The 24,743-nt window shown below is 34.3% G+C and overlaps 1 protein-coding gene across 17 annotated transcripts in view; it reads right to left on the bottom strand.

Annotated features, from left to right (window-relative positions):
• Positions 1-24,743, bottom strand: part of ERC2 (ELKS/RAB6-interacting/CAST family member 2) — a 551,724-nt gene that overhangs the window by 520,328 nt on the left and 6,653 nt on the right. For all 17 annotated transcript variants that reach the window (XM_068907565.1, XM_068907568.1, XM_068907571.1 and 14 more), the window contains one exon: positions 9,536-10,338. In XM_068907565.1, coding sequence (XP_068763666.1) covers positions 9,536-10,192 — 657 coding nt within the window. In that variant the 5' untranslated portion in view covers positions 10,193-10,338. The remainder of the gene's footprint in view (positions 1-9,535; positions 10,339-24,743) is intronic.

Here is a 24,743-nt window from a genome sequence, read left to right as displayed (position 1 = left end):
TCTTTTTCATGGGGTCATTTAACTAGTGACCAACTGGTTAAGTGACCATCACAGTTTTTTTTTTTTTGGTCTCCAAGAGCCAATATCTAAGCTCAGAGACATAATGGAAAAAGAAAAGGGTTAAGAAGTATCAGGCAGGTTTCTCTTTAAATTATATACATATATATAAAAAAATATATAATGCTCTGCAGGACACCCAAAAGGATCACGTTTTTCAGAAATAGCCTAGAGAGTGGAGTTCTTTGTTGCAGACTAATTGAATGTGGCACTATCAACTGTCTGGCAGATAAAACAGGGACAACCCTCAGAAAAATCAAGATGAAAGGACCAAAATGAGAGAAAAGGTCTGAAACAGTAAAGATTAAAACTATATAATGAGAAAGGAGCAACTCATTTTTCAGTACTTCCTCCCCAGACTCTCCCCCACTTCAGAGGATAGAAAATTCTGAAGAGAATCATTTCCAGCGTTTTTTCAGATTAATTGTAAGGCCCCAAGGTTTAGAGGCAGGAAAGAAAACAGTTAACAGAATCTAACAGAGAAATCAAAAAAAAAAAAAAGGCAAGGAAAAGAAAGGATAACGTTTGATGATCTATGATACCTGTGAGAAGCAGTACTATTCATGAAATTAAATGTTTAGATAATTTTTTCAGAAGACTTCTTTTATGCTTTGTAAGCCTTGCTTTAAAAGTAACTTCCTGTATTATCAAATGATTCATAAGTTTTGCTATGAATCTAACACCTTTCATTTCTACCAAACTCACAATGGCTTATATACAAAATATACCTCTCCCACCTTTTGCATCTCCTTTTAGGTCATTCTAGCAGTGTGAAGTACCCTACTATGTGGCTTATCTATATCTACTGAAGGAGCAGCCTGCAGCAATGCTATTAGCCCAAAAGCCAAGACATGCAGGGATAACTTAAAGGTAGTTTTATCTCAACCTGCTTCCTGACAGATCTGAATTTCTTGAAGTGGTCATCCTCAGAGACCCTCTCAGAATTAGGCCTTCTATATTCTACCCACACAGCAACACAACAGACCACTGCTGAACACCACAGCCACAGAACACTTCAGAATGGGGGACAGAACAGTATCCAATTTGCAAGGGAAATTTACCAAATTTGACTAAAATATCAGCTAATAACCCAGTAGCCTTGCAGAAAACTCCTTTTCAATATTTCAGTGTTAAGTTTTATCTAGTACATAACAACCACCATTATAGGACAGGAAATCCATCACAGCAGCACTTTTTGTAGTACTTCAGGATGCTCCATCAAATGTTAACTAAGGATATGAATATGTTCAGTTAAAGCTGATGAGATCACAATCTTGAGCCATACAGCATTATAAAGCTCTAATCACCTCTCAGTGGAATGCTGTTTCAGCTATATGATCAGCTATATAATCTTTCTTAAAACATCACTTTTTTAAAATGCTTCTTTTAAGTAACTTAAGAGCATTTAAGTACCTTAAGAGGCACTCATTATGACACTTAAAGATGCATTTGAAATACCCATAATTTTTTTGTGCTCGCACTTTGTTACTGGCCTAGTTGAGAATGAGTAACATTCTATATTAAAAAAAAAAATACAAAAAAACCACAAAGATTCTGATCCCACTGACCAAAGCAGGCATTTTGTTCATATTCTTGGCAGTTTTTTTTAAATCTCTTTTCCAACTTTTAAAATCAAATTCTAATTAACATTCTGAATAAAGCACCTTTTGTTTAAAATCCAGTAATAGTGCTCCTTCAGCTGACAGAGTTGCACACACAGTCTAATAACCCCAAAGGATCCCAGAGTAAAGGAAAAACTAGAATTCATGCTCGTCATGCTTTTCAACACCAGAGGAAAAAAAATTTAAATAAAACTAACAATTATATTCTTCAGGCCTCTCTTCATATATCATAAAAATACAAAAAATGCAAAAAAAAAGGATGCACTTATTAATATTTATCCTTTCCTAATGATTGTTAACATGTGGTATAATTCTCATACAAAAGTATTAGTTTCTGCTATATAACATGTACATGTGCATTATCTAAATTATAATACCACCAAAAGGCTTCAGTTAAGACTAAGCAAGCACTTGCACACTTAAAGGGACACATTTCCTCCCTTGTTCTTTCTCTAGCTCAGTCTTTCCCAATCTTTTTTAGATTTAAAGATCCTGTTTAAAAAAATGCTAAAAATATTACATTTCACATTCACTCAACCCATATTACCTTCTGGGCTGATCTTTCCTCAACAGTTCCCTCGAGAGCTACAGCATTATCATGACCAGTCCCCTACCTCTTTATTCTCTCCACCAGAGTCGAACATCCTTCCCTCCATCATCACTAACTGCAGCACAAAAGCCAACATACACAGGTGTTTGGTATAGCTTATTCACTCTGGCTTCACACCACCTATACGTTCTCATTCCTCAGCAGAACTGTCCTATTTTAGCCCACTTATTTAATAGAAGGGTGTTTCTTTTTTTTTTCTTTTTTTTTTCCTAATTTTTAAATTAAATGAATGTAACTTTATCATTATGCTTTGATCTTCAGATTTTGGAGTTCTGCTCTATAATTAATAATTAATGTATTCCACATTTAAATGTTTAAGCACTCTCATATTTTTTAAAAAAGTGGAAATATCTTGCACTTTCCTAAATTGCCGATGTAAATAAGTTTAAATGAAGAAAATATTGAAAATATCATCCAAAATAAGACTAAACCAATAAGTAAGCATGTAGCATGCAGCTCTTAACAAAAAGGTATTAAAAATAAAAACAAGTTGAAGAAAGCAGGAAATAACAGTATACCGAAAAACAGAAAAGAAGAATGAACATTGTGAAACTATGTTAAAAAAATACATTAAAGCAGACTTTCTTTGGGCATAAAACCTATGTTACAAAGTTGAATTGAAAATATTTACACTGATTACTTTATCTTGAAGAAAGACATTTAGAAAAAAAAAAAACACTGCAGATAGTACATTTTCCTTGTTTGTTTTACATTTGCGTATAAATGTGCTAACATACCTCAGGAAGCATGTTAAAGCATTAAGAAATCTCCATTTCTCTGGTTACTAGCTTTATCTTCTGTAAGTAACCTTGTACTCCATGAGTACTCACAATAAGTTTCAACAAGGTATTGCTCACATTTACACAGAGACAATGAGGCAGCCTGCAAGGTATTTATATCCTACAAAAATCCTCTGATAGCCTGTTACTTAGGGACAACGGGAGCCACCTTTCCAACCACTAATCAAGGGTATACTTTGAAGTACATGAAGGAACAAAATACTATCTGAGAACTCAAACCGGAGACCTAATTATTAGCAACTCTCTGTGTATTCCACTGGAATCAAGCCCCTATAAACTTAATGACAATAAACAAAATGTCTCCAAAAAAGCTGAAGAACATAGGCTTGGAAGCTAGTAGTCAGACTGAATGAGGAGAACACATCTTCAACTTCCCTTGACTTGCATTTAGAGGATGCCAGCAGCGTCTCAGTTAGAGACTGTCCCGTTTGGAAGCAGGTAGGGCTGATGCCAGCCATGGAAATGACTGGAAAAAGTTAAGAAGGGTTGAGCTATACTGCATGAAGTTTGGTTTGGGGGTTTTGGGTGGGGGGGGTTCTTTCTTGTGGGTTTGGAGGGGGTTTTTTTGTTTGTTTTTTGGTTTCCTCCACTGACTAATTCCCAGATAACTTAACAAAGCTACAGCAAATTAAATTATATCCCTTGCTTCCTGCCTTTTCTTTTACATGGCATGACAATGATTAAAAGAGTGTATTTGGGATGATGTACAATGCATCAGAGCAACAAAATAAGTATATGGTCTGTAAGCAGTTTTATACAAGAATATATATATTAGTCTGATCAAGATTTTCCTAGGAATGCATTTTAGGTAATTCATACAAAGAAGGGAAACAGCATTCCAGAGTGTTTCTTGGTGTATTTTCTTTTACTGTTCTACTTAGATACTTATTATGAAACAAAGCAAAAGAGAAGAACATGTGATGTAACATAGAAATAGCTACTCACAATTCTGATTTTATGAATATGCATAAACTTATCTACCAGTTAAATTACTATATTTTATCAGCTTTATTTTGTTAATTGCAGCATCTAGGAGTTATTTATATTGCTACAGATGTACAGAGATTATTTCAAGGAACAATTTTGTATTCAAACCTATCACCCTTTCAGAGGGACTGTTCACTATCCTTTTTATCCTTTCTCTTCATCTCATTATCAGAAGCAAACTCCTGTGGTGTCAGGGCAGAAATGAAACTTCAAAAGAAGATCAAAAGTTACAGTATGTTTTCAAACAACACATTAAGCAAATTAGAATTACCTTGTTTCCTGTCAGAAAAAAAAAAAAAAAAGGATTAAATTCACCATATATATCTAATAACATCATATAACCATATCATGACTGAACAAGAGCCACTGTTTGTTGTCGGCAGTAATTCATATTTGTATTATTATGTAGTATTAAATAATGACATTTATAAGCAGGTAAACAGTTCATTACTTTCTGCGACTGACTTTAGAGATTATTTAAAAACACCATAGCAGATCTAATTCAATTATCGTAGTGTCACAAAAGCAGTGTGTTAACTGCTAAACTTTGATATATTGTGTTATCCACATGAATAAGCCAGTTCTCAATCTATTTCAACAGGCAGGCAGCAATCCTGGGAATTAATACTGTTGAAGGATTTTTGGTGTTCTCTCAGTTCTTTCTTCCTCCTACCCTTTTGATCACCAGGCAAATCTTCTATAATTCTTCTTTATAATATATTCAAATAAGATTAGTAAGAATAGCAATCTACCTGGAAAAAACATGCAAAATCTCTGTTTAAGACACGGCAAATTGATGACTCCAAGAAGAACCACTGTTAAGAGTTTAAAAAAGGCTTAGAGTATTCCTGCCCCTCTGTATATACTCAGTCCATTTTAAGAACAATACTAATTGTGTTATGAAAAAAAAAAAATGACAGAAAGAATCAGGAACAGAGAGACAACTAATGTGCCTTTGGGTTCCGATATCAAAAAAATAGAGCATATAGCTGCAAAAGTGAAATAATTTTTAAAAGAAAATCAGGAATATCCAAGTCACTGTCCATAAATAATATCTGTCTAGCTCTCTTGCTTCAAAGAGGCGGCTTTAAATTCTACCAACTTTCTGTTAAAACACATTCTGCTTTTCCAGACCATCTCTCCAATTTGTCAAAATCATTTTCAATTATAATCCTATTTTCCAGGATGTTTTTAGCCCTCCCCAGCTTGATATCCTCTGGGAATGTAACGCACATCCATCATTCAGGCCACTGATGAAAACCTCAAACATAGGACAGATCCTTGCTGAATCTCTCTAGGCATCATCTTTCCAATTGCACCATGAATCATTGATAATTATACTCTGAGCACAGTCTTCCAACCAGATATGCATCCACATAATAGCAATTTCATCTGGTATGCTTCCCACTAGCTTGCTCGTGCGAATGCTATTGAGACATAGCAAACAGTTTTCCTAACTTCAATATATGTGACGACTATAAAGCTTGTTTTTCTGTCATACAATAAAATTAGACTGGTGTTACATATTTTATTCTTAACAAATCCATATTGACTTTATTCATTTCCTTATATTTTAAGTATTTACAAATAAATCATTTCTTCGATTGTTTCTTTTAGTACGTTTCAAGGAACTGCAATGAAGCTGTCACTTCTTCCTCTTTGCTCTTTTCTGGTCCGCTGAGATTGCCCTGGTGCTCCACAAGTTCTGCAAGTTGACTATGAGACTGCCCAAATGTCCTATTCAGGGTCAATTTCATCATGCACAGTCAATTTGAAAACATTTTTCAGTGTTCTACTATGAAAACATCTTTCAATAAGAAGTTTCCCTTCTTATTGAATATCTATCTAGGATATACCTAGATCTATCACTGCATAACTTTTTAGATGTCCTCAACAACATTGTCTCCAAAAATATAGTTATTTGACCATTTTAATTGAAACCCGTTGTATGAAGGAATCAATAACCAGGTGAGTAAGGAATTCACTTCATATGTAAATATTTGATTACAAGAAAGAGAGTAGAAATAAATGGTCAGGTCACACAACAGAGAGAATTCCCCTGTGAAGTTTCGCTGGACTCTGTCACAGGGATTTGTGCTGCTTGACATATTCATAAGTAACCCAGAAAGCAGGGTGAACAGCAAGATGACCAATTTCACTGAGGATTTTAGGTTTTTCAGGGTAATAAAAAAAGCCAAATGTAAAGAGGATTTTAGAAGACTAAGTAACTAGGCAAAGACTGGCAGATGAAATTCAGGGAGATAAACATGAAGCTATGCACTAGGGAAAATAATCTTAAGTTTATGCATAACAAGATGAGATCTAAATTGATTATAACTACTTGTGAGATTTTGCAGCTATGATAAATATTTCCATTTAAACATTAGCTCAGTAATCAGTAGCAGTACAAAAATCATCAAAATCCAGAAAGAACAAACAGAGTGTTGGGAGAGACATACAGAATATGAGAGTAAACACTCACATCAATGCATAATGCATTTTTCACCTGTATTAAGAACATAAGCACTTCTGGTCTCTTCACTTCAAAAAAAAAAAAAAAAAAAGTCTGCAAGATTCAGAGAAGAATCAAGGAAATGGCACAGTTCCATACAAGGAAGTACTAGATACACTAATACTCTTCTGTCTAGAAAAAGAGTTGCAGGAGGATGTGACAGAGTTCTAAAAATCATAAGCGGCATGGAAGTGGGCATCAGAGATCAACTATTCAATGTTTCTTCCAGTAAATGAAAATGGGGCTCCTTTTGCTAGGAGCAAAAGGACTAGAACAAAGCCAAAGTCTAGAACAAAAAACAAACAAAAGGCAGTGACTACTCGCATCACCTACTAAACTGTGGGATTGCTTGTCATAAGATGTTGCGGATGCTAGAAGTTTAAAACAGGTTCAAAAGGGGGCCGGATTAACTCAAAGAAAAATCAACTTAGAGTTATTGAGTACACAGAAACCATTGCTGGATCAGGAAGAGTACTCAGTGGAGATCTCATGGTACACTAGCTCTGCTAATTAGCTTTTGGAATTTCTAGTGATGGAATACTGGGCTAGACAGAGTTTCAATCTGACCCAATCTTTTATGTTATTATTTTCTTATAGCATAAGAACTCAGGTTAAATATATAGATAGGGTAAAATATGTTCTGTCTGTCTTTTAAGTTCACTCTTAAAAAAATAAGAGCATTTGATTAAAATAAAGAGATACTATAATTTAAGAAATGAATGAATAATAAAGACTGATGATAGAGTTACTAATTCACTTACCTTTCAGGACGCGGAAATAGCTTTGAAAAAAATAACGCATAACCACTTTGGTAGCTGACTCAAAGTCTCTACATACTAGATTCAGACTCCATGTGCCATGTCATCTCTAAATAGAAGATGATAATGTGATATTTCACTAAGAAACATTATTTCACTAACAAAATACAGTGCAATTATACAAGTTGTCCTTGCAGAAAAAGTGAGAAGAAAGGCCTCTCTATTTCAGGAGAGTCAGACTTTCAAGCTATAAAACCACATTACAGGACTATAAAAGAATCCAAAATTGTTGATAAAGAGATATGTCTTCAAACTGGTCACATAAGTATAACTGCACTGGATCATATCAAAGTTTCATTTAGCCAATACCCTGTTTCAAATGGTGACAAAGACCAGCAAACATGAAAGAGTATACAAGCAGAGTAAATACATGAATGGTACTTCTTCAGACTACCCTTCTAGCCTCTGAAAATCAGTGGTTCATTCCAAAATAGAAATGACTGTTCTTCAAAGCAATTAGTTTCTAATATTGCATAGAACCTATTCTAAACTATAAAAGTTCAGAGACATTACAGTGAACAGATTCAGTTTCTCTACATTTTACATCTCAAAGGAAGTTCATCAATGGAAAAAGGGTTGGTCAGAATAACGAAGAATTCTTCTGACACAGAAGCAGAAAAGACATCATCACCTGCTTTTAGCTGCATCAACTCCTACTCACTGCTGTGTTGGCATCTCACAAGCAGAGTTCATTGCTGAACAGGCCCTCTTTTTGATTAAAGACTGATTGTTGTCTCATGCAGATTCCACTATTCTCTGAGGTGGTAAGAAATAGGCTTTCTACATGAAATTATCTCAGTTCCATTTTTCATTGGGCTCTTTGAATAGTAAGGGTCCTCCTTACAAACTTAATCTGTGTTTTTGTGAAGTTCATCTTGACTTCTGCTTTGTATCTTCAAGTCAAAGGACTCTCTTATTATAATATTTCCTCTTCTATTAAGGTGACACCAATATCTAAGATTATGAATTCACCAAAAGGGCTCTTGGAAAAAGCAGAACCTCCACGAAACCTGCTTTTGATATCTAGTACTGCCTGCATACCTGAGTTATGCACAAACAATATTAATTCACTGTACTGAATTCCTGCTTGAAACTCAGTCAGTTTCCCACCAGAATAACCGGTATCAGCCAAAACCAGGCATACATTACTTTCACAGGTATGTTTTGTAACTAAATATCTAAGAGCTGGGAAGTTTGGTGAGAAGCATGGTGATCAGACATTCAACAGAAAGAAAATAAAAATGTCAATTACTGCTGCCTGCCAGTCAATGAAGAAGTTTAGATTGGGGATTTGTAAGTGCAAGAAACATAGGATTGCGTTTTTGTCAGAGGAAAGTTGATAGTCTAAAAAGGAGTAGCTTTGCAATATGACCACCAATCAAAAAGAGCATGGAGCCTTACAATATGCAAATTTATCTACTGTATGCAACTGGTTTATATATAGCTTTGAAAACAGCGTAGAATCTCACAAAGTTGGACACTATAGCTTTATTCATTCAGATTAAAGGAGTTAAATCTTTTTACAGTTTTAGGAAAGAAAATATTAGTAATTACATCATGCATACAAGTACTTGAAAAGCATATTTACAAGATGCTCATTTTCTAACACACAGGTCTCTAAAAATGTAGATGAAAACACAACTTCATTCTGAAGCATGCAGAATTCTAAAGTTTTACATTTGAGAATATAATAGCATATCTTCTTTTAGCTTTAATGAAAACAGGGCAGGTAAATCCCTATGTAGCACATAAAAATATGCCTGTGCATCTTTATTTATGCATTTGCAGAAGTGGGTCATTTACCTCTTCAGAAAAGGTTGAAGGATGTATTTCAACTGTCATTGAAAAAGCACTACAGAAAGTCTCACAAATAAGAAAGTAGGTAGTAATAAACAATTATTCTTCTCAGCTATAACGTGAAAGAATGCTGCATCAAGGAAATTATAACCTGCATCTAGATTCTTATTAGCGTGCTTTCCTACTGTTAGCAGCCACAGGCAGATAAATCAAGATACACAACTCTCGTTGTTATTGTCAGACTTGCTCCAGAACAGGATATGGTATCATAAGCAAAATATCAAGTGCTCAGCTGTAAATCAATAGAAAAAAAACCTTTCAGCATTACTTACCTGATTTTCTTCATGGGAAACTCTCATTTGCTCTTTAAGAACTGACATTCTGGCTGCTTCTTCTTTCCTCAATACTCTCTCTTTCTTTAGCTCAGGACTCCAGAAAGTTTTGATGCTATTCATGGAGGATCCCAGCTTGCTGTCCTTAATATCTAGTTCTTTTCTGAGAAGATCATTCTCCCTCTGTAGTTCCTTAAGCTGAGCCTGCAGGTCTAACATAGTACTATCTCTAACTTGTCTCAGCATTGAAGGAACCTGATGGTGATGATGGTGTGAAGATGTGGTCAGACCTCCATGCTGATCAGTATAAGAAAGGACATCTGTGTGGGAAAGTCCAGCTGAAGCAATATTAGGACTGCTCCCCATAGCTGTGACTCGACCACCATATACAGCTCGATTTGTAGCCCTTCCAAGAGTCATTGTGCCCTTTGGGAAAGTAGTAGAAGCTACACCTTCGTGGTCACTCAGATACATTGGTCCAGATGTTGCATAGGCTGCATTAAGGGACTGGATGTTCTCCATTGACAGCGTCTTACCTGTTCCTCCTCCTCCTCCGCTATTTGTTCGCCTGTGGCCCAGGCGAGGAGATCTTGGCAAACGAGGAGACCTAGAGGGACTTCCTTCTAAGTTGCTGATTGTTCTTGCGCTTCCATACATTTTTCTTCTACTTTGAGGTACTATTCAATAAGAAAGGAGTAACACTAAAGTTGAATATCAAATCTATAATTCCAGCTAGAAATATTGGCAGTTTCACTGCATTCTTCTCGTAGGCAAAAATCTATTATTCCTTCAAACTCAAAAACCTAGGAGAGAGGAAAAAAAAAATAATTACAAAACTCTTCCCCTTCATCTTAGAAAATAAGTTTATAGTGAATAAAGTAATCAGTATATATCAGGGAGAAAAAAAGAAGTATCTTAGGTCTTACAGTAATTACTTTAAAAATAAAGTTTATAGTATGTTCTATATTTAGGATGACTGGTTTAAAAATGCATTGAGATTTATTTCATTCAGAGAAAAGACTGAATATTTCTCTCCTGCTAGAAAAAACCTTAACACTTTGACTTAGCCAAACAAGCTCAATAACCACCATGGGCCCCAAAAATGTATTTTAGCTGATATATGTGAATGGACTTAAATAACTGACCACATGGAATTATATAAAGGAAAGAAAAAAAATAGCTGTTGTCTACATTGAGATCTACCTAAAACAAGTGATTATATTTTCAAAACACAGTATGAAAGTAGTAATTCATCAGCTCTCTTTTTCTTTTTAATCCTTAAGACAGAATATTGAAATAGGATAGGGTTTTTGTTTGTGTTTGGATTAATAAAGGGGGTTTTGGATAGGAAAAAGGAGGGAGGAAACAAACCGTTTCTAATAGTTCAGCTTTAACCATTAGAAGTATATTTTAGTAAGATAAATTAACAATAAAACAAAGTTAATTTGAATGAATATTTCCTTCTAAATAATTGTAATGTAATATTGCAATACAGTGTTATTTGCTTAATGAAGTACAAGCTTGCTAATATTTGTTGTTAATCAACTTCTCAGGAGAAGGCTACATAATAAAAATCTAGGTTTTCATTTTGAAAAAAAGGCTTGTCACATACACTTTGTTTTCTTTTGGGTATCATATTAGCACTTTGGTAGATCTACCCTTGTAATTTATTTAACCAAACAAAACAGGTAAATGTGAATTTGATGTTCTTACATTATCAAATTCTTCAATATTGTTATTATATATTTACCAAGTTTTGAATGAGTTCATTACCTTTATATAGCATAAATAGCAATATATACATAGGACTCTAGGATTATGTATCTTGATTTTTTTAAACAAGTCTGTTTCAAGAGACTGGTGAAATTAATTAAATTGGTGGTGATTAACCAGGCTGAATACCATTTGTTTCAAAGGTAATTAGAGGAAGAGCAAAAGTTGGATTCAGTTAAATTCAGTAATCTTTAACCATTCCCTCAAGGCATCCTCATCATATCTAGGTATATTGTTTCCCAGTGCTATAAAACATCTATTCCACAATTGTTCTGAAAAAGTGTTGTCTCAGGGGCAGGGAGAAGGAAGTTTTAATACCAGATTTATTAATAATCTCTAGTAAATTAAATCTTTACAAAAATTTTTAGCATAAAACATTACTGACACTAGTGATGTCAGTAAATAGGAAACATGCTATGTCTACACAGATACTGATAAAATCACTCTTCTCCACTGATACCTCATTACCCCATGCAAACATACTCCAAGCAACTTACAAAAATTCTAAGATGCTTGATATATATTAGATTTTCAGTAAGTTTAACAGCCAGCATAGTCTAAAGCATTTGTTTCATTTTAATTACTAGCATACATCTGAACTAGCTGAGATGTTTTGAATTGTTCAACTTGTTTCAGCTACTTCTATGCATCAGTGGCCATTCTTGTGAATTTTCACCTTTTTCCCCCCCAAGAGATGCGTCAAGATCCACGAGTTTCAAAGGTGGAAGGCACACTACTACACTGAAATATTTTGAACAGTGGCACTGTGGACACTGGGCAGAAATATAAAGGTGTGGTATTTATTCAACATAGATAATTTGGAAACACTGAACCATTTGTACCACACCCAGGCTGCTCCATTAAGAGTAATTCACTTCAGTGCAAACACTGCCCTTGGCAAAATGGATCAAAAAAGCTAACATAACATTGTTCCATACAAACTAAGTTAACAAAACCAACAATTCTATCACAACACATTGGCACTTTCGCTTTGTACAAACAACTCAGCTGTATAAAGCAAAGCAGAAGTACACATTTTGATGAGAAAACGTAATTTTTAACTATTTAGGAAGAAATTATAGATATGAAATTACATTCTAGCAACTCTTTCCTACTTCTGGATGACATAACTTATTTAAAAAAAAAAAAAAGAGTACATTTTTAATTCTAGAGGCAAAAACCTGGGCCAAGTTATTGAGCCCTGAAAACCTCTGGAAGCTTCCAGCTATATGGAACACACTAAAAGGAAACAGATGTCACTTGCCAATCTACATGTTCACATTTGCACATTTTAATCACAGCATGAATATCCAAATCTTCCCCCATTTTCAGCTGTCATCCAATATTCAAGAGCTAGCCCACAATTAGTTTCACAGAAAAACTGGTGCAGCTTTTCTGCCATCTCAACTTTAGTGGACTGATCAAAGCAAAACAGTATCTCATGGTGAGTGGGGAAAATGCAATTGCTTCCCCTAACTCTCAAGGGCCAACCATCCTCTGGCCAAATAACATTATTTGTAATACACTCTGGGATGTTCATCCTTGTCTATTTCTAGTTTTGTGTGGAAGTTCTGTAGCTGTTCAAAGAGGATCTTATATGAGATCCGAGCTGAACTGTATTTTCCTTCCCTTGGCTCATGGCCGATCCTGAGCAAAAGCAACTGCCTTCCACACTGGTACAATTCTCCTGAAAAAAGCCTGGGCTAGTAAAAAACTTGGATTTCTGGGATGATAGGCTGTTAACACCAGTATAAACTGGATACAATTAAACATTTAGATGCAGCAGACCTGAGATATGAGGAGAGCAGGTTCCTTGATTCTCTAAAACAAAGAAATAAAATACCCTTACGGTATACCACAGCAACAGTTTCCCCTTCTATTACCAATGGCTGATAAATACATGATTTGTATTTCTTCTTTTGAGTCACTTTCTATCCCACTTAGCCTTCTGTTTACATTACTGATGTGTATTCTTAGGTTCTTGTTTTGCCTTATTAAGCTTTCTTAGTTGTGGTTAAATTATCTTCCTTCTCCTGCTGGCCTGAAGTTTTGAGAAGAACAGTTCTCAGAGAATGGTAACTTTAGTCTCTGTTAGCACTCTAATGCTAATCATCAATCCCTAATGAAAATGGGGATCACTGTCCCTCATCCAAAGAGAAGCTAATCTTATTCCAGAACTCTCTTTCTCTTTAATAATGTTCACACTCCACTTTAGTAGTGTAACTTTTACATACCTACGAAAAGTCTGAAAGCAATAAGAAGATAGAAGTATAGAATACCCAAGAAAATGCCCCATTGCCCTTTCAAAATTTTTTTTGTTATTTTCCCCCTGAAAATTTTTCTAATCAAGATGCAGACCTCTATAAAGAAAGTAGAAGCACACTGACAACATCCTTGCATTTCTTACTTTCTTGGGACTCTAAGGATAGCTCATGGACTGTAGATCAAAAGTTGAAAAACCTGATTTAGAGAAATCCTTACAGTTCACCTCTATTTTCATTAGCAATCCATTACCTGCTATAATCTGAGTTGTATAGATTTTCAAGCTTTGAGAGAAAGCCAAAGGTACATAAAAGTGTGCTTTTGCCTGGAAGCATATGCATCTTAAGGAGAAACTTTAAGCCTTCATCCATGGCTGTGAAAAGTCTTTGACAGAGTAGAAGCCATGTACCATTGTTTCATGGCAGATAGGAGAAAGGCACCTACCCAGTTCTCTGTTCTTCATTACTTATTCACTGAGCCTAGCCTTAGGAAGATTTACTATGCGTCTCAATGCATCAGGATTTGGAGACAATAGCGATAGCATCAGCCTCAGGGCCTCAGCAATTGCCACAGAGATAATCATCTACTTTTTGGAGAAAAACCATAGAGGAAGAGAGAAGATCCCTTCTCGTCCTCTTGCTACAGAACCTGCTGGCACAGAGCCATTCTAGTTGAGCTTAGGGCAGGAAGGAGACATCCAGATGATTCTGATCTCGGAAACTAAATTCCTTTTATACTGCCATTTTAATCTATGAGCAAAAAAATTAATTATTCTAAAGCAATCCTTTTTTACCTAATACTTCAAGGATGGTTTTGCTAAACTAAAACAAAACCAGTGTAATGCCATAGTGCGAGTGTTGGAGAGGAAGATGAGTGGAATTTGGGGGAAACTAAATCTCATGTATTTTAGGGAGGAGAGCGTGCTGTGTGGACAGAAATAGTATACCCACAACTACAGAGACTCACTTGCTACCCTTCCTATCAACAGAAGCAGAGAAGCTACAGATTTTGCAGTAGCAAGTATAAAGCAGTTCCAACAGAGCAATATAAACTAGCTTATGAGCATTATAGGTCCCTCAAACTTTCTCCAGAGAGAAAACATCCCCATATTCAGTCATTCCAGTCCAGGACAGAGTACAGACCCATTGGGTATAAATTACAGTAATATTTTCCAGTAATTGGAATAGTTATTTTAAAATCCAATTCAATTTGATGGTACGAGAAAAAAACAGGTGCTCATTCACATGTCTAAACATTTTCTTACTTTAAAAATACTGTTCAGCATACATATTGTATGACTTTTACAAACTAACCATTACATTTGTGATTTGAATATTTTGCATTGTGAGCAAAAGTATATAAAAAGATTTGGAGATTTAAGCATGCATTCTCAGTGGGGAAGAAAAAAGAAAAAAATCATCACTTTTTCTCCCCCTCACTCTCTCTTATCAGCCCTGAAAATCCCAGCAAATAGCCTATTTCAGGATAAACTACTTCCTAATGGCTGTTCTAAATTAGGCTTTGCTTTTTTTCCAAGATTTCTTCTTCATCTCCTCACCTGCACTCTGCTAACCATAACATCATGGGCTCACAGTACTTAAGAATCACACACACTTTTGTATTTACCTTTAACTATCTATTTTTATATAGACTTAAAACATATGACTCTAATATAAGGTCTCCTTCACTTTTCCTACTTTTTCAATGCATTACTTATACATTTTATATAGTTCCCTTGAAATAATATTGTCTTCACAGAACCTAAGAATTTGTATTTTTTTTTCCACTGATTACATACTCTTGACACAAAAAAAAAATTCATTTTGTTTGGAAACTATTTAAACAAATCGGTACCACAGAATTCAAAGCAAGTGAGGGATTTTCTGCATTGGGCCTCTTAATCTTTTGTTTCATAATAAGTCAAAAAAATTGCACATAAGCACTGTAATTTAGTCTCAGAATACACTGAGAGCTATTTTGCCTGTCCCCGAGCTCTGTGAAACATGATGGTTCAGAAAGAATGGAAACTAGATCATGCCAGACAAAAGCATGTGCTGTCTGAATACATTTTAACGAAAAAGAATGAAACTCCTGCTTTATTAAATTCAGAAAAATCACAATAGTGGGAATGTTGTTACATTCCCTGTCTCCCATAAAATGCTTTGGCATAAGTAGCCCAGCAATCTCAGATCAGATAGTACAGGTCATTAAAAAACAAACAAAAAACTGACACACAACAGTGAGCTTTGCTACTGGTTCCTCATGTAGCAACAGCAAATTCAGAGTTCTCATCAGTTTCTCATAAAAGGTTTCGCTAACAGGCAGCTGCTAGACAGAGTGCAGCGTTGCTAATTCAACAGCAAATTTAACAACTTTATTTAAAAAAAAAAACTATATTGTAAAACACCAAGAAACGTAGAAAGTTTTCAGTAACTAGATATATGGCCAGAGACATAAAAATGTAGCAAGCCTTACTTAATGAGATAGTCCCGTGACAAAAAAAAAAGAAAAAAAAAGAAAAACATGAGCAAATGTTCAAACGATCCTCAAAAACTATACTGATTATAGGCTATAGACACAACTGACAACAACAAAATTTAAATCAACTATACAGAAACCATTCTTTATATTATTAACAGTAGTTGATAATCTTTAGCAAAGTATAAAAAGACTTGTTTCCTTCCCTCTTTCTTTTCTCAGAGAGGGACGCACTATGAGGTTCATGAAGTTCAGCACAATGCTCAGAAAAGTTATTGTTTCCTTCCTATTAACTGATAATTAGTATTCTAACATGGAGCTACTTTCTGACACTGTGTCAGTATGCCTCACATGCTGTTTACCCTGTGCATAGTGGGGCAGAACCGTGACCAAAAGACAGAGAACAGAGGAAAAAACAAACAAACAAAAATCAAATAGAAACAAAAGCAAAAACAAAAACAACAGTCCTCACAGCTATGCTTAGAAAGCTCAGGTCCAATTTTAGTTTTTCTTTCTCCTCTGGTCAGCACAGTAAGCTTGGATATTAGCCAGACTTAATAGCTTTGTGGAACTTCTTGCCAATATTCACATGGCCAAGAGCTCAAACATTTGTAATGCTATTCAGAATTTTAAGAGAATCCCTTCCTCACTGCTGTGCTTCCCCAAATAATGTAGTGACAGGTAAGCACAGAAATTATCAGTCTAATCTTTAATAGATTCAATGGCTTCCATGCTGTCTAAAACTGTTTAGTACTCTACAGTTCTGCAAGTATAAACTGAAAACAATAAAATACTAGAACTAGGAGAGGATGTAGAATATATACTCCTCTATTCTCCACTAGGATTTATCTTCCCTGCATTTTTAGACATCACAAAAGGAAGAAAACTCACAGACAAGACAAAGTTCTATTCCATAAATACAAATGCCTGGGCAAACAGTATGTTTTTTTTTTAAATTATATAAAGGTATTATTTAAACACACTCTTATCACAGAAAGCAGCATTGTGTTCAAAAGTTTGTTTGTTTGTTTTTTTCCTTTTTTAAAGAGAGTGTGGTCAAGAGTCAGAGTTATTTTGGCACATTATTTTGTTTTCCCTTGGCTTTTTTTCTCTCCTGATTTAACAGTGGCTCAACACATTCCCATGAAAGAGAATGTTCTTTTCCTTGCGTTTTTTTAAAATTATGTTCTTAAAAAAAAAAACAAAAACGAACAAAAATCTACACAAAACTGATGCAAATTAGATATGGAGAACCAAAGTCTGTTGTACAGTATGCTTCATTTCTTCATTAATCTGAGCAGCATGACATGTCTTATTTTAATGTAATAACAAAAGGTAATGAACAAAGTGCTGGTTCATATAGGATTATTAAAAAACCTTTTTTTTTTTTAATTAACAGTAAAGGACAAAGCATTTTTTTCCTACTTATCATATTCATATTGATTAGATGACATTATTTTCCATTTCTTAATCATTGCGAGAGAGCCTCATCCATTTCTTCCTATTACTCAACTATTTATTAAAAACTTGGAAAAAAAAAAAAAAAGACATCACTAAGAGCCACAGTATCTTAATTTAGGTTTATAGTGTCCTGAATCTGCATTTCTAATGTAAATGCAAATTTTTACTGTACAATAAGTCTTTTAACGATCTAATATTAATTTCATAAATTGCATTCTACTTTGCTGTAGTCAGAAAAATAGTACATATGAGGTGTTGTATAAAGTTAGTTATAAAGTCTGTTTTGATCTCACAAGTTGGTGATGTCAATCAATGCCCACTGATGCTAAATGAAAGAATAGGCATTTATCACCTCACAAGAATAAGCTTACCACGCGTTCCTTGCTTTCATTTCTATTTAATATGAAATAAAAAGTATATGAAGGAGAAAGGAAGAATGGTTGCTGAATATGCATCTAATCACATACATAGATAATAAAGTCGTGAGGTATTCTTTTGTTGTCAGGTTCAGTGACAGCAGTTAACACTTATGTAATCAAAAAACTGCAACAAAACATATTTGCCTAAAATGCAAGTATTAAGAATTTTGAACAGCAAACATTCCGACTGAATTAGCAGCACTGTCAATTATAGTACTCAATATATTTCACTGAAAAGACAATAATGCTTGCTTTTTTTTTTTGAAAAGGAATTTCACATTTTTAATAAGGCTACTGTTCAGTAGAGATAGAACACGTGTGTGATTTTTTAAATCACTGACGTTTCTCTTTCTTTATTACAATGTTAGGGACAACTAAGCTTTAAAATATTTTAAAGCTAAATATTATTCAGAACTGGGCTTTCATTAAAAGTAGTATTTAAGTTACATCAACTGACACTTCCATTACTTTGTAACTTTTAAATTACACATCTTTTTTTGAAGCACTAATTTTTTACATTTTATCTCTAACAACTCCACTAAAAGAATTCTTTCCTGCACTCCTGCATTTGACAGAAAAGCCTCTTTGGGGTTTCTAAGATGTTTAAGGGAGTGAGCATTTTAATTTTTTTTAATTGTAGCAAATAAAAATGCCTGAAGATCTATCATGGTATTTTAATTTTTATATATATGCATATTTATATGTATATACACATATATACATATGGCTTCTTTTAGCTGAACAATGGTAGAATTACTAGGTCTGATTTTCATTCCTTTTGCCAGAGGATACACTGTGTCTTTATAAAAACTATGGTACAGTGTATCTGTACGTATCTGCCAATAGGTACCAATCAAAAATAAGTACATTATGCAGAGCAAATTGCCATCCAGTGAAGGGCATATACCTCTATCCAAGTTTATTCTGATTTATTGGTCAATCAAAAGAAGAAGGGAATCTTCGCATCATCCTTTGTTTAAAATTTTAAGCACTAAAGTTAGCTGAGTGTTATTAAAAGTCAGTTTCAAAGATGCTGGGTAAAATATCTCCTCAGTTTTACTTGATCAAAGTTCACAGTCACGAGCTTATCATGTTGTCATTTTGCTAGCTGTCCACTCTCTCAGAAACTTTTAACATTAAGATCTAACTTTTGCTGGAAGGAAAAAAAAAAAGGCACCAAAAACAAGGGACAGAAACACATACATTTAAAAATCCAGTCTGCTGGATTTTTTAAGTCTTCTCAACTTTCTTGTACCATGATGACCTTTTCAGAATATACATATATTTCTAAAGCCTTTGGAAGCTTTTGTCTTTCAAGAGAAAAAAAGATTTATTTTAGTCTTTGCAAGCATGCAGGTGTCTTCTGCATTTTTGAGTGTTAAATTCTGTATCCTAGTCTGTATTCATTATGCTTTCCAAGTGCTCCCGTGAACGTTAAGCATTTGCCTCTTACTGATATTTTTTCTTAATACAGAAATCTCACTCATCAATGCAAGACTATCTTTTAACTTCAATCTTCTGTGTAGGATTATTTGACCTCACACACCTGATTAGCCGGACAAACAGTATTTTTAGCTTTAAAATTTAGTTCAGTTTTCAAGTTTAAGGAAAAACCAGTTAAACCAGGCTCTGTAACATAGTTACTGTAAGATAGTTTTTACTAAAATATATCTATTCATGAAATCTCATTATTATCTCTTCATATCTCAATTGTAATTTTGAAAATTAAGATAATTGACAAAATGTGCATTCTTTCCTCCTTCTATTTTTCCAAGCCACAATGTAAAGTTATATATTAAATCCAAAGATTTAAGAGAGGATTACTTAAGTGAAGAATTTATTTGAAAAAGAAAAACAAAAACTATTTTTAAAAGATACTTTTTTTTCTACTCCTATTTCTAAATTCTCCTTTTACAATTAAATAAAAACCTTAAGGGAAATTATTAATTCCAAGTTTCATTTGCAAAAGCAACCATTAACATAAACGAAGAACTTGTCCTATGCTAGGACAGTTTTCTCCTCCTTTACTAGCCTGAAGTCTTAGAAGTTCCCTTAAGTCCCTAAATGACTGGAATAATATGTAGGACAAATTAGAATAGCTTCATGCCTGATTGATATATTTTTAAGGTGTGGGAACGAGACCAGAAAAAGAAAAGGAAAAGGAAAGAAAGAAAACAAGAGATTCTCTTAGTCACACTCAAGACATCACCAAACATACACATTTACCATCCACATCTACCTGTACATAAAATGAAGAAAAGAGAGACTATTTGGTGAATTATTACAGTCGTAAAACAAGCTGCTGGGTTTCTTTGAATTAGCATAGATCCACATAGCCATATTTTTCAGCAACACCATCAAAGAATCTGGATTCAGAAAAATGTGTTGAACCCACAGAGTTTGGACCTGAACATCATCTTTCCAGGATAAAGGAGCTTGTGATGCAGCACAGCAAATCCATTTTTTAAAGCTTGCCTAAAATTAAATGATTTGAGGGCAGCCATAGTAATTTCAAACTGAATGTTGTGTTTATCTTTCCTCTTACAGAACTCATCCTCTGTTTTATACAAAAAGTACCTTCTACCAAACAGATAAATATTAATTGGATTTTCAAGTAATTTATCAAAACTGGCCAATTTTAAATGCATCTGTACGGAAAAATGCAGAAGAATGTCAAGGAGATAGGCAATGGAAGTTAGCCAGACTGTTCCATGGGAAAAGGAGCATCTACATGGCATGCTGACCCACAGTCACGCAGCTGAGCCCATGCCAGTGTGGCGCTTTGAATTAAGACTGATGAGCTCAATATGCTTACTGTGCATGTGTGTAGTCCATAAAAACCTTATATAGGCCCCCCCCGCCCCGACATTCCTCACCATGGACTGATGCTCAGCAGTGCCAGGGACTCTTCTGCTCCATTATTGCCTTGATCAGGAAATTGCTGGGGAACCCCTGCTTAGATGCAGAGGTAATAAACACTCAATATCGACGACAGTATGCTTTGTGGTTGTATATCTGTCCCTGTCAGGAGTTCAGGCATTGCCCCTGCCTTACCCTTACAGCATCTTTAGCAAATCTGCATTTTAAGTCTCAAAATCTAAGGGTTTTTTTTAATTAAAAGGAACATACTATTACAAGTCTGATACTTGTACAAACCACGATTTATGGTCTCCTTATAGGAAAAATATTAAAACATAAAAGTATCCATCAACCTTCAGGATAACTTAAGTATTATGCATAATGAGTAGCACGATTTGCCTTTACTTTTGCCACAACCTACTTAATTTGAATGACTATTTGACAGTTTACAGAGACACTGTCTTTACTATAGATTCAATTAACTTTCCATTTCTATTGAGCTGCTAAAGCTTAAAAATTAGCATGATCTGAGACAAGCGGGAAGTTCTCTCTCAGAACTAGGGAAGACCAGGCTTGTTCTTCCTATAACTTCTAAACTCAAAACGGCAAAATAGCCACCTTTTTCCTCCCCTCTAATCAATATATTAGTACTTATTTATACTTAATAAAGTAGCAAAGAACAAAAGCCTAAATTTTAAAAGCATCTTCAGCAGAGCACTTATAATTTCAAAAGGGGCAGAAGAGAATTACAGACACATTTTAAAAAGTTTCTAGCAATACTACATATATATTTCATTACAAAAACAGGCATATCGAATCGAATGAACACTGATTTCAGCTGGAATTTCCATTTTTATAATTATGTAGAAAGGTAAAGAAAAGAGAAGGGTAAAGGAAAGGAAATGAAAACAAAAAAAAATTTAAATAAAAGATAATATGCTTAAATACCCAAGTTTCTTTTTCCCAGTTGAAATCTGATTTGGTTTTGATTACCCAGTTACACCATAAGTAGCGCAGCAAGGGTGTTTATTCACATTTGTAACCTCATACTTTATCATAGTTTATCATCTAGTCCACACTTCTGCTTTGCTTAAGAGCAAGGAAAACTGAACCTTTGACAAAGCAAATTATGGTCCAAATTCTTCAACCAGAAGTGGAGAAGGTGGGGATCAAATTCAAAAAAAAAAATAAAGAAAGAAAGAAAAAGAAATCTGAAATAGTATGCATACTAATTAGACTGCAGTGTGATTCTAGTAAAAACCTTAATTTTTTTCCTTACAGAATAATTGCATGCATTTATTTTCCATTCATATACTTTGGATTAATAGAGCCCACTGTGAGTGGAAACAACAATTAGTTACGAAGATGAATGTCACTGCAGAAGTTTCTGTTACATTAACTGTTACATTATCATGTAAGAAAGGAAGAGAGAATAAGGATCATTCCAAAAAAAGAAAATCAGGAATGAGAAACCAATAGGGATGGCTTCTGTGATGATCTAGACTATGTAGAAAAAGCTCTTAGAATTCAGCTAATGAAGAGACCATGTTTTATCTGTAAAAGTGTTACAAACAAGCGATTCATAACTAGAGTGGAAAGTTGTAATTCATAACATATATATATAAATATATTTATTTTCAAGACTTATATTGCTTCAAGAGAAAGCTTATTTTTTTAACGTTATCTTATAAAACAATACTTACTATCTTTCTTTCCCTTTGATATACATAATAGCAAAAAGGTTATAAGATGTTAGCTCTAAAAGCCACAGAATTAACTCAGTTAAGTGCTCAGTAACAACAGAAAAAAGTCAAAAAACAAGTATGTTTCCTTACAAATTAAGTATAAAATAGGAAAAGTTGCACTTCAGATGCATCAGAAGATTTTCAGTAATTCCAAAATACACACTTTTACACAAAATACACTTATTTTTAAATAAGGCAGGAGCTATGGTAAAATAATACCCCCAAAAAACTGTTAATCATGTTCATACAAGAAGAAGCATCTGTATTGTCAATACTCCTACTGATAGTCTTTGAAACATAAGATTGTTTACATGATAACCAATAAATATATTAGACATACATTAGAGACAGCTATTAATTCTTTACAGGAATATAACCCAAGAATCTAAAATAATTTGAAGGAAATTGACTGTATTTAACTGTAAATTTGCCTAATTTTACATTAGACATGTTTAGCAATATTCTATCATTTATACCAATTTATTTTTTGAATTGTAAAACGCATTTTACAATAAATGCATTAATACTTCTACACAACAGAGTATTTTCCACTGAATTCACAAAGGCTTCTCCCATCAATATTATTAAACACAGGCTTATACGTTTGCAAGATAAAGCCATATTTTCCTTTTTTTGCTATAAAACTTCCTTTTCCATATGAAAGCAATAAAACCATAGATACACCATAGACAAACTAAATAACCATAACACCAGCTATTAAGATTGCCTGTCTAATTTCCCACATTTTCTATTCAATTGGATGTGATAAAACTTTGAATACTTAAGCATTGTGATATTTAAAATTTAGCAAGTTTAAATGTACACACTCTGCATTTTACATTTCTTGGATTCAACAGCAGTATTATGTATGTTCATTTAAAATATAAAACAAAAAGCATACATTTGTGTATTCAGCATGCTTTGCAGTCATCAGAATTCATAAGTACGCTGAACATCGCATCTCTTTTCTCCTCAGTAGGAAATAAGGGTGCGCACATATTTTAGGATCGTGCCAAAAAAGTGAAACTGGCTGTACCTAAGCCATGTTAGACCAAAGTCCTCCAAGGAACACAGACTCTGTAAGTGGTCTGACTGATTTAGCTAATTACCTCTGAATCAGCATAGAGAGAGCTCCATGGAACTGTTAGAAAACATTGCACTTTTGGAATTCTTCCCCCCCCCCCCCCCCCAAAAAAAAAAAAGGCTGAAAATAGTTTCCCAACCACTTCTGGTTATCAACAATTTCATAGCACCACCCAATCCTCCACCTTCACACTGACACAGAACCCATCTTAGCTCAGCATAATCATGTCAATTCACAAGTGCAAGTTAGAAGTCATTACAGGCATCTGATGTTAACATCTGACACTGATGACAGATGCTATTGTACTGCTTTCATTAAGGCAAACAAGTTGCCTGAGCAGATTTCAAACGAGGTGAAAAAGATACCTAAATAAAAGCCAAGGTACACCATGACTGCCAATACATAGCCATCAAAAATAGACATGCTTTACACAGCAAACTGTCTTCCGAAGAAGCATCTGAGAATACCCATTTCTTAAATTATTATTTGACATTGGTCATCAAAAAGAACAATTATGCTTTACCATGTTATGTTTGTATGCTAACCCAAGATGTTCAAAGAACAGAAGTGACAAAAAATATGGTATTTTAACAACAGAATACATTTTGAGAGAAAGAATACATTAGAGAAAATTCTTTAAGTCAAAGTTCACAAGGTTATAAAAATATAGACCCTATGCTTTTTTATAAAAATATTATAGGATTCATTATGTATATGTTCTATGCAATGTTTGAAATATCACATATATCTTAGCAGATTACCTGTAAATTAGTTTTACTGACCATGAAAAGCGCTGAGTTAACACTACTGGAAACAAAAGCAGCATCAGTGCAACCTCCAACAAGATTTAACTTGTATTTGCAAGGAGGAACTAACTCCTGGAAACTACAGTACTGTGGTCTCCAAATCCATTCAATTTATTATGTTTTTGATGAGACAATCAAATCAGATGCCAAATAGTCGCAGTTGTGAGTCTGGACACAGTAAATCTCCATTAGGAATCAGAATGAAATCACCGAAGTACATTCTGTTAGCCTCTCAAAGCCAATAGAACAGTATGGCCAATAAGTCAACATTCAACCCAAGGAATCTGAACAATTTACTTGGAGACAAAATGCTCCACATAC

This window comes from Struthio camelus, chromosome 14 (genome assembly GCF_040807025.1).
Source record: "Struthio camelus isolate bStrCam1 chromosome 14, bStrCam1.hap1, whole genome shotgun sequence".
Classification (NCBI taxonomy): domain Eukaryota; kingdom Metazoa; phylum Chordata; class Aves; order Struthioniformes; family Struthionidae; genus Struthio; species Struthio camelus.
The sequence above is the reverse complement of the archived record's forward strand: the minus strand, read 5'-3'. Positions and strand labels throughout refer to the sequence as shown.